The sequence below is a fragment of the Stegodyphus dumicola genome, chromosome 11 (assembly GCF_044657685.1).
Source record: "Stegodyphus dumicola isolate Sdum_Otavi_A_Nest chromosome 11, ASM4465768v1".
In the NCBI taxonomy this organism is placed as follows: domain Eukaryota; kingdom Metazoa; phylum Arthropoda; class Arachnida; order Araneae; family Eresidae; genus Stegodyphus; species Stegodyphus dumicola.
In genome coordinates, this window is record NC_140778.1 from 116,114,175 (window position 1) to 116,128,192 (window position 14,018).

The 14,018-nt window shown below is 36.2% G+C and overlaps 1 protein-coding gene across 1 annotated transcript; it reads right to left on the reverse strand.

Moving 5' to 3' along the window:
• Positions 1 to 11,928: 11,928 nt before the first annotated feature.
• On the reverse strand, positions 11,929 to 12,900 carry LOC146994356 (SCAN domain-containing protein 3-like). Its single transcript, XM_085826344.1, has one exon. It carries the CDS (start codon positions 12,898 to 12,900, stop codon positions 11,929 to 11,931), a length of 972 nt encoding a protein of 323 aa, XP_085682470.1.
• Between the last annotated feature and the right edge of the window lie 1,118 nt (positions 12,901 to 14,018).

Here is a 14,018-nt window from a genome sequence, read left to right on the forward strand (position 1 = left end):
TTCTATTATCCACGATTTCTGGTGAAATCAAGATGGCCGCCATTTTTTGAAACACAGAGTTTCGTCGAAAATCTGGATGGCAACTATTTTTCAAAACAACGTATTTCATGTGCTTTGGCGCCAAACCAAATTCGCCAAACTTTTAAGGTGGGCTATACTAAAGCTGTTCCATAAAGAATAACACATTTATGTAAAACAATGATATTTATTGACGTTTCTCAAGTTTCAAAATATATATAAAAATAATTTAAGCATCTTCACAAATACCAAGAAATTTTTAGACAATTATTTGGAATGACCAATATCAGGCATATTATTAAATATTAAAATAAAGAATAACACTTTTATGTAAAGCAATGATATTTATTGACGTTTCTCAAGTTTCAAAATATATATAAAAATAATTTAAGCATCTTCACAAATACTAAGAAATTTGGAATGACCAATATGCAAACCATGAGCAATGTTTGCAGCCAAGCGCCAAAAGCATTTCACTTAAATTAACAAATACAAAATTACACTTAAAAAGTCTTTTAAAGAATTTCACATAAATTATTGAAATAACTGATTTCGTTCTTTTTTCATAAAATATTCAATACTTCTTACATTCATTATAATAAGATTAAATACTTAACTTGAAAATCAAACCTATAGGTATTAAAACCTGGGAAGAAATTTTGTAAATAATTTACTGAATCAAATAAATATTGTTATATCAAATAAATATTGTTGCTATTGAGACAAAAAATATTTCAAATTATGAATTAATTTTATAAAATAAAAATTACAAAAATGACTATTCTCCACCTTCGCTGTACAACTAATAATTGTAAAATTGCTGTATGTTTGGATTTTTCATAATTTTAGTTTTGCAAAAAAATCTATTTAATCCAGAATTATTCGAGAAATGAGTACATTTAATTCTGTAAACATAGAGAGGAAAAAAAAAAAAAAAAAAAAAAAAAAAAAAAAAAAAAAAACGTAATGAATTTTTATGAACCCATAGTTAAAATTTTATAAGCAAAATTTGCATATGACTAACTGAAACAGAAAAAAATACAATCAAAAGCACCCCTAAATTAATTGAAAACACTGAAATACATTATAATTATCCGACCATAACTTAACAAAAAAAAAAAAAAAAAAATTACCGAGAAAACTTTTAGACAATTATTTGGAATGACCATTATGAAAACCAAGAAAAATGTTTGCACCCTTGATAAAACCATTTCACTTACAGCATTACATTTACAAAGTCTTTTAAAGAATTTCACATAACTAGAATAAAGTACCTTTGACTACACAACAAAGAACCTTTTCGTACAACGCGGTAAAAGATTGCTAATATGGCCGACGGCATCCCGGTTTGTTGCCTTCTGATGTTATTTCGCGCATGCGCCGAAAGGTACGGAGGGTGGATGGAATGCCGCTTTAAAATAAGCTTCAGGGATCTACATTATGTGTCTCTTCGGTCACATTTGCGTTGGGGAACCTTTACTTCTTCTCCTTAGATCCCTAAAGACCCTTCTGTTCATCTTGCACTCTTTGCCGATGACACCGCCATACTTACTAAAGCCAGCACAGTTATCGCCGTAAGAAACCAACTCCAAAGCTATCTCATAAAAGTGGAAAAATGGCTTACCCTTTGGAAGATTAAAATTAACACTGATAAAACTAAGGCAATAATTTTCCGTAAATGAAACATGAAATACTATCCTCCACCCCCTGAAATATTTGACGAAGAAATAGACTGGATTAATGAAACCAAATACCTTGGAGTCACCCTTGACCAAAAACTTACATTCAGAACCCATTTCCGGTCCATAGTACAAAAATTTAAAATCACCACAGCTACTATGCGACCTCTTCTTGGTAGAAAAAGCAACTTATCTACTTCAAACAAATTAATTCTATATCGCTCCATACTGCGCCCAGCTCTCCTTTATTCAGCACCGATCTGGGGACATGCAGCTAAAACCAATATTAAACAATTACAAATTCTACAAAATAAAATTCTACGAGAAATTATCAATGCTCCTTGGTATATTCCAAACATCTATATTCACAGAGACTTTCGAATCGAACTTATTCAAGAGTATATTAAACGATTAGCGGTCAACTTCTTTTATTCAGTACAAACCCACAGTAATAGTCTTATTAGCACTCTCAGATACTTCCCGCGTCGCAGAGAAAAACATCCGTACCCATGTGATATCCTACCCACATAAGAATTACAACCATAATTGACTCATTCACACTAAACTGACTCTGCGGTTTTACCACCCGCGGCTATATCTTATAACGTCACTTAACTTGACCCCCCCTTTTTTCGCCGCCGCTAGTCGGACCTCACTCTCTTTCATCCGCCTCCCACACTCCTTTCACCCTACTCTTTCTCCCCCACCCGATCCTTATCAGAAGTATAGTAAAAAGATGTTTCTACATCATCATCATCATCATCATCATCAATATTGCCGGGATATTGCTGTTTTGACGCAATGTTTCCGGCTCTTAACACTTAGGCCCGGAGGGCGCATGACGGTAGTTGGCAATGAAAATTGAAAGGAGGCATCAGTAGTGAGAAGAGGGGGTGACTGCAAGACGTCACAAGTGTAGAGAAACACGCAGACGAAGCCAAGACCAGGAGAGGCGATGACAGGGTGAAAATCTGACTTGTTCAGTTGTTCATGATAGGTACATGTCATAATAAAAGTTTCACAAATATGATTATACAATACAATTTATTAGAATAATATAAATATATGCAAATAAAAATCGAGAAGGAATACATAAATTATATACGGCTAAATAAGTCTATATACAGTGTCTCACAAAAGTGATGGGACACTTGTGCTTTACAAAAGGAAACTGTAGTAAAATAAATTAAAAAAACATGTAAAACTTTTTTGTGGGTGTGTTTCATACTTAAATTTAGTAACAATTATTACATAACATACATTTTCTTAAAATATTAAAATATTAATTTAATAAAAATACAATTGCTTAGAACGGAGCAAAAAATGGCTCACATAAGTGATGGGACACTTACTTTCCCATCAAATATTTATCCAAAAATTTTACTTTTTAAAAGGTTTTAATATTTTGTTGAATTTCCTTTTACTTTTAAAACATGATTTAATCTTCTTGGGATGGATTCGACTAATTTTTTTGTGATTTCTGGAGTGATTTTATACCATTTTTCTTGAAGAACCGATTTTAATTGTTGTTTTGAAGAAATGGTGTGTTTGCGAATTCTTGATTCCAATTATTGCCAAATATTCTGTATGGGATTTAAGTCTGGAGATTGTGGTGGTGTTTTTATTATTTCAGGACAGTTATACAGCAGCCAGAGTCTAATGTTCAAAGCAGTGTGCGTGGGGTCATTATCCTGGTAGAATTTAAAATCGTTATGAAGGTTCAATTTTCGAGCTGAAGATTTCAAATTTTGATTTAAAATGTCAATATATTTGTACTGATCCATTATACTGTCAATAAAAACAAGAGTACCAACTCCAGCGGACGACATACACCCCCATACAATAACTCCTCCTCCACCATGTTTTACTGTTGGCACCAAGTTCTGTTTTCGAAATTCTTCCCTGGGTTTTCTCCACACCAAGATTTTACCGTCAGAACCAAATATATTAAATTTACTCTCATCAGCAAATATAACTTCATTCCAGTAATCAGAATTCTTATTTATGTTGGATTTTGCGAAAGCCAGTCTGAGTTTTCTATTCTTTTCACTTACGAAGAATTTTTTCCTAGCTGCTCTACCGTGATATCCAGCAGATCGAATTACTCTTCTAATAGTCTCAGGTTTAACAATTACTCCATATAATGCTTGTAAATCAGCAGCAACTTTAGGAGCACTCATTCTTGGTGTTGCGCCTGCGCGCGCATTTCATTACTAGCGTCGGCGCATGCACCTTGAGCTCTTGGAGTTTGTGAGCTAAGAGCGTGTGAGAGAATTCGTGGCTTCGAGTGGCCATGAACTATGTAAATTAATGAGAATTAAAGCGAGATATAATACAGTCCATTGTTCCTGAGTTTATTGAATTATAGTGTAGTGCCTGTGCAAAACATCGTGGTCCGTCATGGGCCAGAGATCTATGGATTAAGAATTATTTACAAGTAACAAGTAAGTCAGTAGTTTCGATTTAAGAATAAAGTGCCATTTTGTTATTTTGAGATACTGTGTAAGAGTTTTGAGAAAAGTTATATACTGTGTTACTGTGTTTAAGTAATTGAGAAGAATTACTTATTATCTTGTGTTATTTCATTAAGAGTACAATGTTGATAAAAGGTGCACTTAAAGAGGATTTAAAGCTATTGGCTTTAGAACTGAATATAGAATTAAGTGAAAAGATAACTGTTACAGATTTAAATTTAGCGATTAAAAGTAGTGAAGCTTTTAAATCCGATCCACATTCGGTAATAGAGTTGGGTAATTCCATAGTAGAGCATCGTAAATCTGAAGAAGCTAAAGTATTACAGTTAGAACAAATTAAATTAGAGAGATTAGATGTAAAACAGAACTGGAAATTGCTCGATTGCGAGCTGAAACCAAAAGTGTTAATAACGATCAAAACGAAAATAAAGGAGAAAGTTCCGATTCCTTAGATTCTCTTATTAAAAGTATAAGAACACTGACATTGAAGGTTCCGAGTAAACCTGAAAACTGGAGTTATTTTTTCTCGTCTTTAGAAAGAGCTTTCGCGACAAAAAATGTGCCTGAGAAATCTAAAGCGGAAATATTGTTAAACTTGTTAGGGGAACGGGCTTCGAACATTATCGTGTATATTAGAGATGAGGAGCTAAGTGACTATGAAAAAGTAAAAGCTATTATTCTAAAAGAATTCGAACCTACACCACAAATTGTTTTAGAAAATTTTAAAAAGGCTCAACGCCTAAATGAGTCCCATGTGCAGTTCGTGTCGCGATTAACCACAAATTTCGAATATTACTTAAAATTGAGGAAAGTGTCTGATTTTGAAACTCTGAAGCAGTTAATAATATCAGACAAATTGTTTGAAACATTAGATCGAGAAACGTCAGCCCATATTTCTATAAGGCAAGCTGAAAGTTGGTTTCCGCCTCAACAAATGGCAAAGGAAGCAGATTTATTTTTCACATCTCGCGGAAAGTCCCTTGCCGCAAGTGTGCACAGTTTTCAAAAATCTCGCAGCAATTACAAAACGTCGAAAAATGTTTCAAAGGTATTCCTTGCCGATGTAAAAGGATTAAAGTGTGTTCTTTGTGAGGAAAATCATTTTTTGGCAAAATGCCCAAATTTCTTGAAACAACCGGTGAACGATCGGGTTGAAATCATCAAAAGTCATAAATTATGCTTTAATTGCCTAGCATTAAACCATTCCGTCAAAAACTGCAAATCAAAGTTTTCGTGTTCCGTTTGTGGGAAAAGACACCACATGACATTGCATTTTCCAGTAGAAAATAAATCATCGAAAGAGAAGGAAAAAAATAAAAACGAAACAGCGAGTAGTTCCAGTGTGCTTTCCCCCCTAGCGCCAGACTTTCTGCCTAACAGCGGTAATACTCTACTTACAGCGACTAGTGTAAACAGATCCAAAAAAAGTGTTCTTCTGAGCACGGCTATTTGCTTTATTAGTGATAGTATGGGTAAGCTACATCCAGTCAAAACATTACTTGATGGCGGCAGTACTTCATCGTTTATAAGCAGAGACTGTGCGAATAAATTCAACTTTGATTATGAGAAGGTAAACATTGCGATTTCCGGATTAAATAATTCCTTGTTTACAATTCGAAAAAGAGTTTCGGCATGCATTAGCAATAAAGATAAAAGTTACGTGAGACATTTAGACTTAGTAGTAGTACCAAAAATCACGCAAGATTTGATTCCTTCAAGGAAAATTGATATTAAAATGCAGGATTTTTGTAACATAAAATTAGCTGATGAGAATTTTAATGTTCCAGAATGTATAGAGATGCTTTTAGGAGCTGAAGTTTTCTTTGAGATATTAAAATCTGAACAAATTCGATATGAAAACTCGACTCTTATTTTACAAAACAGCGTGTTCGGGTTTATAGTGTCGGGAAGCGTTACATCAGAAGAACAGAGCCGCGTATATTGTGGGTTAATGAAAACATCTAATGACTTAGAACAAACAATGAGAAAATTTTGGGAAATAGAGAATGTTGAAATAGCCATTCCAAAAAATAAAGAAGCAGCAATATGTGAAGAACATTATGTGCAAACTCATAAGCGGAATGAAGAAGGGAGTTACATTGTAACAATGCCACTAAAGGAATATCCTATTTGCTTAGGAAATTCAAAAGATTTTGCCCTTGAGAGATTAAATTCCCTATGGAAAAGATTAGTTAAAGACCCTGAATATTTGAGTCTGTATCAGGATTTTTTAAAGGAGTATGAAGAGCTTGGGCATATGACTGAGAGAGAAAAATGAGCCTAGGGTAGTGTACTATATGCCACATCATGGGATATACCGACCTCAAAAAACAACAACTAAATTGAGAACAGTGTTTAATGCATCATGTTTAACATCAAATGGAATTTCGCTAAATTCTTTACAACGTAATGGAGGGGTTATTCAAGATGATCTCTTTTCGATCATGCTTAGATTTAGAAAGTACCAATTCGCATTTACGGCGGATATTAGAAGAATGTATAGAATGATTAAAATTAACCCTGAACAGAGATGCTTGCAGCGAATCCTGTGGAAAAAGGAAAATGATGCACCTGTGAAAATCTACGAGCTTAATACTGTGACTTACGGTACAGTTAGTGCGCCATACTTAGCTATGAGAACTCTTAAACAATTGTCGATTGATGAAGGTCCAAAATTTCCATTAGCTGCGCCAGTCTTACTTAAAAACTTTTATATGGATGATGTGCTTAGTGGAGCGGAATCTTTGATTACAGCTAAGGAGCTTAAATCTCAGTTAATTGCAATGTTGAAGAGTGCAGGAATGACACTGCACAAGTGGTGCAGTAATCATGCTGAACTTGCGGAAGAAGATCACTCCTATTCCTTTCCTAATGAAGCAGAATCTACAACACTTGGAGTGTCTTGGAGGTCTAGAAGAGACTGTTTCTGTTTTAGAGTGAAACTCGATAATGACATAGTTGTTACCAAATGACAAATATTGTCCACAATTGCAAGATTGTTTGACCCGATTGGTTTACTAGGGCCAATCATAAGTAAAGCGAAAATATTCCTGCAACGGTTGTGGTTGTTAAAGCTGAATTGGGATGAACCACTACCAAAAAAGGAAGCTGATGAGTGGAAGAAGTTCTCTACTGAACTGGAAGTTTTAAGTAAAATAGAAATTGAAAGGTTTATTCTTATTGCAGAAGTAGACTATGTGGAACTTCATGGATTTGCAGATGCCTCTGAGGTAGCATACGAAGCAACCATATATTGCAAGTGCCGTTCGAGAGATGGAGAAGTGAAGACAAGGCTAGTGACGAGTAAATCCAGAGTCTCGCCTATTAAACGAGTTACTATTCCGAGACTGGAGCTTTGTGCGGCAGTCCTACTTGCAAGGTTGATGGTTAGAGTAATATCTGCATTAGAGATTTCTGTGAACAACGTTTATCTGTGGAGTGACTCCATGATCATGCTTTCATGGATACAAAAGGAGCCTTACCAGTTGAAGACATTTGTTGCAAATCGAGTGGCAACAATTCAAGAGTTGACTAATGGTCATCAATGGCGTCATGTGTCATCAAAGGAGAATCCGAGTGACCTTATATCCCGAGGCTTGGATCCCAGTAAACTTCTACAAAATGATATGTGGTGAAAGGCCCTCTGTTCCTGAGATACGACCACTACCCAAATAGAGAGATTCCGGTGGAAGTCATTGTGAAGGACTTTCCAGACGAACTTAAAATCCTTAGTGACTCTAATATTTTTCTTAATGTGAAAGCTAACCCTTTCATTGAGGATTTCTTAAATTTAAGTAACAATTACACTAAAATTATTCGTGTTTTAAGTTTTATTTTTAGGTTTGTAAACAACTGCAAGGGGAAGGATAAGGTTTCAGGTCCTCTTCAGAGCTCAGAATTAAAATTAGCTGAACTTAAACTGATTAAGCTAATTCAAGATAGTGAATTTAAAAAAGAAATTTCAAGGCCTTGAAAAGGAGGGTAAGGTACCTCCAGATAGCAAGGTAAGAAGTGTTTTCCCATTTTTAGATCAATATGGAATTTTAAGAGTTGGAGGCAGATTAGCTAATTGTAAGTTGAATTTTGATAGAAAATTTCCTATAATCTTACCAAAGAATCATAAGTTGACTAATCTAATTATTGTGATGTTTCATAAGAAATACATGCATATTGGTCCACAAGGCTTACTGTCTATTGTTAGACAAGGGTTTTGGCCCTTAAACGGGCGCAACACTTGTAGAAAAATAGTACATGAGTGTGTCGTATGTTTCAAAGCAAAACCAGTGCCCTGTCAACAACTTATGGGTCAACTCCCTCAAGAAAGAATCAGCCCGAATTTTCCATTCAATTGTGTTGGAGTTGATTTTTTTTTTGGTCCTTATTTTATAAAATAGCCACATCAGAGAAAAGGTCGCCTTAACAAGGTGTATGTGTGCATTTTCGTTTGTTTTGTTACCAAAGCTTGTCATCTTGAGTTGGTAACAGAGCTGTCTAGTCAAGCATTTATTGCAACCTTAAAGCGTTTTTTCAGCAGGAGAGGCAAGTGTGCACGCATATTTTCAGATAACGCAACCAATTTTGTTGGTAGTAATGCAGAATTAAAGAAATTGAATAGGCTAGTCAGCAAACCAGATGATGAATTAGGTAATTATTTATCAAGTGAGAGTATTGATTGGTCGTTCATTACCCCTAGAGCTCCCAATCATGGAGGTCTTTGGGAGGCAGGTGTCAAATCTGTTAAGTTTCATTTGAAACGCGTTGTAGGCAATTTGAAACTAACCTATGAGGAGTTTCTTACAGTAATTGCTCAAATTGAAGGCATTTTGAATTCTAGGCCCTTGCAACCTTTATCATCCGAACCAGAGGATTTTGATATCTTGACACCAGGCCACTTCCTGATGTGCAGACCTATCACGGCTATTGCAGAACCTAATATTTTAAACGTTAACGATAATAGATTAAAGAGCTGGCAAAAATTGACTAAAATAGTACAAATAATTTGGAAGTATTGGAGAAATAACTATTTGAGTGCAATTCAAGGAAGAACTAAATGGTTCTTTGAAAAAGACAATGTCAAGGTTGGAACTATGGTAATTTTAAAGACTGATAATGTTCCTGTATGTAACTGGCCTCTTGGCAGAATCGTAGAGATATTCTTAGGTAAAGACAATAAGGTTAGAGTAGTTTCAGTGAAAACGAAAGGAGGCATTTTTAAAAGATCAATTAATAAAATTTGTCTTTTACCTATGCCAAATTAAACAAAAAGTATGTTTGTAATTAATTATTGTATTTTCTTATTATAGTAGCTTGATTTGTTGATGTTATTATTTGATGTTTATAATTATTTACCTGTATTTTGTATTGTCACTCTGTGTAATTTTTTATTGTAAGATCTAATTTTGAATGATTACATCATGTCAAGGCGGGAGGTATGTTGCGCTTGCGCGCGCATTTCATTACTAGCGTCGGCGCATGCGCCTTGAGCTCTTGGAGTTTGTGACATGAGATTGTGAGCTAAGAGCGTGTGAGAGAATTCGTGGCTTCGAGTGGCCATGAACTATGTAAATTAATGAGAATTAAAGCGAGATATAATACAGTCCATTGTTCCTGAGTTTATTGAATTATAGTGTAGTGCCTGTGCAAAACACTTGGATTTTTTTTAATATTTCGAACGATAATTCGCTTTATTCCATTGGATAGCTTTGATGGTCGGCCAGGTTTTCTTTTATCCTGAATCATATGATTCTTTTTATATCGTTTAATGATATTGTAAACTGTTGAATGACTCAAGTATTACGTCTGCCCCGCGTGGGGCTATGTTTGTAATAACACCATGCAAAAACTGCAAACTGCACAAAATGTGATTTTGAAAGAAATGGTGAACTGCCGGTGGTTCATAGAAACATGGCAATCCACCGCGAGCTAAACATTCCAGAAATATATTGCCAAAATGACTGAAAAATTCTTCCGGAAAATCCTGGAGGTCAACAACAGTGTTATTAATGTTCTCAACTACGATGTTTCTGCTAATGTAAATAGAAAAAGGCCTATGGCTGTGTTAAGACACATCACCTAATTTTTGTATTGATTAATTTTGTATTGTCAAAAAATTTTTGCATTGTATATTCAGTTAATCTATGTTTCTAATGTCAATTACCCCCATTCTTACCTTGATATACCTCTTATGTTTCTTTCCATAATCTTTCTCTTCTTTACTGCTATTGTAATGACAGACTATAACTGGCATATCTTTTTAAACCTGCTTATCTGTTGATTCGCACATTACTCAACTCCACACAGTGTCTTCTGCTTAATTTGGACTTTCTGCAGCAATTGATTAGTATTTTTCGTGTTCACATACATCGCTTGATGAACTATGACGTTGGACTCACTATTCTACTTTGATATGATTCTGTATTCCTTTCCTCCATATTTTCTATGGACCTCACCGAACCACAAGAGAATTATGAACTCACATATGTTCGAAAATCTTCAAATGTCATGTTACACTGGGATAGCGAAATCATCGCGGGTACCCAAGACAGCGTCGGCATCGCATCGCGCCTGAACCGAAACCTATGGCGTTTGTATCATATAATTGTTTTTAATTATTAAATGTGATACGTTGTATAAGTCAGCGTTTCCCAACCTTTTTTGGCCAAGGCACACTTGTCGCGGGGAAAAAAATCACGAGGCACACCACCATTAGAAAATGTTAAAAAATTAACTCTGTGCCTATATTGACTATAATAAAGTAATTCTCTTGAATAGGAATCAAATAAGCACAAAGAAAGTATTTTATAATTACTTTATTATGAAATATTAAGTAAACAGAATAGTGAAAAATTATAAAATACTTTCAGTGCGAAACCTGGGCCTGTTTGGCTGAACACAAAGCTGATATTCTGGCTGGAATCGAAGAAAGACACACACGTAGCTCTTCGTCAACAGTTCTCAGTCTCTCTCTGTATTTGGTTTTCATAGCAATCATGCTTGAAAAGCTAATCTCACACAAATATGTAGTGGAAAAAGGGAGCAATGTCAAAATAACTTTGTTTGCCAGAAGGGGGAACTCCTTGGCAGTATCCAACCAAAAAGTGTCCAAAGGTAGATCAGCAAATCTTAGCTTGCAACCACGATTTTGTCTCAGTTCAATTAGTTCCTCCTGCTCCTGTAAAGTCATTTCCTTTCCAACAACTGATGCTGAGCTATAAGGGTCCCTAACCCAGTCAAGGCATTCAGTGGAGAGTGAAGAGAAATAAAATGACAACTTCTCCTCAAGAGTTTTTAAATGCTTAACTATTATCTCACACAGTGCAGCAGTGTGAACACCTTGCCATTGCATGGTGAGTGTGAACATTTCAAGATTGCCACTCTCCATGTGTTGATGCCAGAGTTGCACCTTTGAACGGAATCCATTAATTTTATCTGTACTTGTAAGCAGGTTTTCATTTCGGCCTTGCATTCGGGTGTTCAGTTCATTCAGATGATGAAATATATCTGCCAGGTATGCCAGCCTTGCACACCACTCATCACTTGCAAGCTGCTTTGCGTAATCTGACCTCTCATTTGTCAGAAACACTTTAAGTTCCTCCCGCAGCTCATACACACGAACCAAGACCTTGCCACGCGACAACCACCGGACCTCCGTATGAAACAGCAAGGTTTTATGCTTTGCTCCCATCTCCTCACACAAAGCTGCAAATATGCGACTTTTCATGGGTCGTGACTTTACAATGTTTACCATGCGCACAACATCATCCAACACATGAACTAAGGCTGATGGTAGTCTTGGCTACGAGGCCCTCGCGGTGTAAAAAACAATGCGTAATAATCACATCTGTATTTCTTTCCTTCACTCTGCTTACAAGGCTTTTGGTGCGCCCGATCATGGCTGCAGCTCCATCGGTGCAGACACTTATGCAGTTTTCCCACTTAAGTCCTCCTTGTTCAAGGTATTCTGATGTGACCCGAAAAATTTCTTCTCCTGTTGTTTTTTCTGGCAATACCTTGCAAAAAAAGAAGTTTTCTCTAATTGCATCACCATCAACAAAACGCACATTAGCTAAGAGTTGAGCATGTCCACTGAAATCAGTAGACTCGTCAAGTTGCAATGCAAATTTCTCACTGATACGGATCTTTTCCAAAACCACACTTTCGATGTCTGCAGACATGTCATTAATACGTCTGGAAATTGTGTTGTTTGAGGGAGGGACTTTGGCTATTTCCTTTGCTGCTTCAGGTCCGAGCATCTCCTCTACAATAGCTTTGCAGGCAGGAAGTATTAATGTCTCTGCCACAGTGTGCGACTTTTTTGTCTTGGCTATAAGTTCAGCAACTTGATAGCTAGCTTTAAGAGCTCTTTCATTTACCTTTGTTGTTTTTCTCATAAAAGTTGCCTGTTTCTCCATGTTGTCACGCAGGCGAACAAAATAGTCCACATTCTTGTTTTGAAGCAAAGGGTGTTTCGTTTGGAGATGGCGTTTAAGTTTGCTTGGGACCATAGCAGGGTTAGCTAGCTTTTCACCACACACCACGCACAGTGGAGTTGGTTTGTGTTCATCTCCAGTGAAAGTAAATCCAACTGAAATATAGCTTTCGCTATATTGCCTTGCGCCAGAGAATTTAACCATCTTTGCTTTCTTTTGACCCCCACTCATACTCGGGCTCTCATCTGGCTCCAGATTTTGTTCAGAGTCCAGTTCTTTCCTTTTCAAAAACTTGTCCATCACTGCAGTATCAGTGTCTCTCTCCTCACAGCAGCCGTTGTCTCTCTGACACTGTGTGAGGCGTCTGCCTGCGTCTCATGGGGGCGGGGACACGGCGGACACTTGTCAAGATTGGCAGGGGGAGGAGTTATAGCACTGCACAGCGCCGTGACCACATATGACACTGGCGGGGGGAGTGACGGGAGGAGTTATAGCGGGCGAACAGCACCTTGACACCCAGACCCGGCGGCACACCACGGTGCTTCAGACGGCACACTGGTGTGCCGCGGAACAGCGGTTGGGAACCGCTGGTATAAGTGATAAGGTTATGAAAGTCGCAGTTTTTTTTTTCAAATAAGATTTAATGTATCTCTTTAAGGCACTTTTTACTGCATTTTGCGCATTCTTTTCACGCGTAATTCTTGCATAAACATCTTTACTTTTGTAAAACAGTAAAAAACTCTAAACACAAAATTTATGAACTTACTTTTGAGTACAAATAAAGTAAAATTAAATAAGAATAATAGTACATGAAGCTTTGAGACAAATAAAGCAAAATTAAACAAGATCTGATATATTTTAAAATTTTTTTTTTTTTGAGAATTTTCAGGCAGTGGTTTTTAAAATTATTATAACATAACAAGACGATCATTTATTTGATCATATGATCATTAATTATTAACATCTTCAGATGATTATTTATTTTAATAATTCATAAAATTCGGAGCACAAATTTTCTCATTGTAATGAAAATAAATTGTAGGGTTTATATTTATTTTAACTAACATTTATTTTAAGTTTAAACTATCTTTCCTGTCAATCCTTACTTTTCCCTGGAACTGCCAATGCCAGAATATGTAAATTTGAGTAGAACGCGCAAGCATTCAAATTATCAGCGGAAGTAGTATGATTTAAATAGAAGGAAACGAGTTCGGTGAGAGAGTGATTCTTACTTAGCGAGCGCGGAGGTAGCTATCGAGAATTGAAGAACCCCGCGTTGCGGCCTATGTGCTTGGCGGGAAGTAGTTGCAATTGTTCCAGTGAGCTTCAAGTGTGCTGAATTAGCTGCGGCTTTTGTAAAACGCGGTGAGTTAGTTATTTTAGAGAGCCTCGTAGTTAGAATATTGTCTTTATTTTCT

Bases quoted from the DNA above. Each gene is read 5' to 3' on its own strand.
- LOC146994356 (XM_085826344.1), bottom strand. From the start codon at position 12,900: ATGGACAAGTTTTTGAAAAGGAAAGAACTGGACTCTGAACAAAATCTG.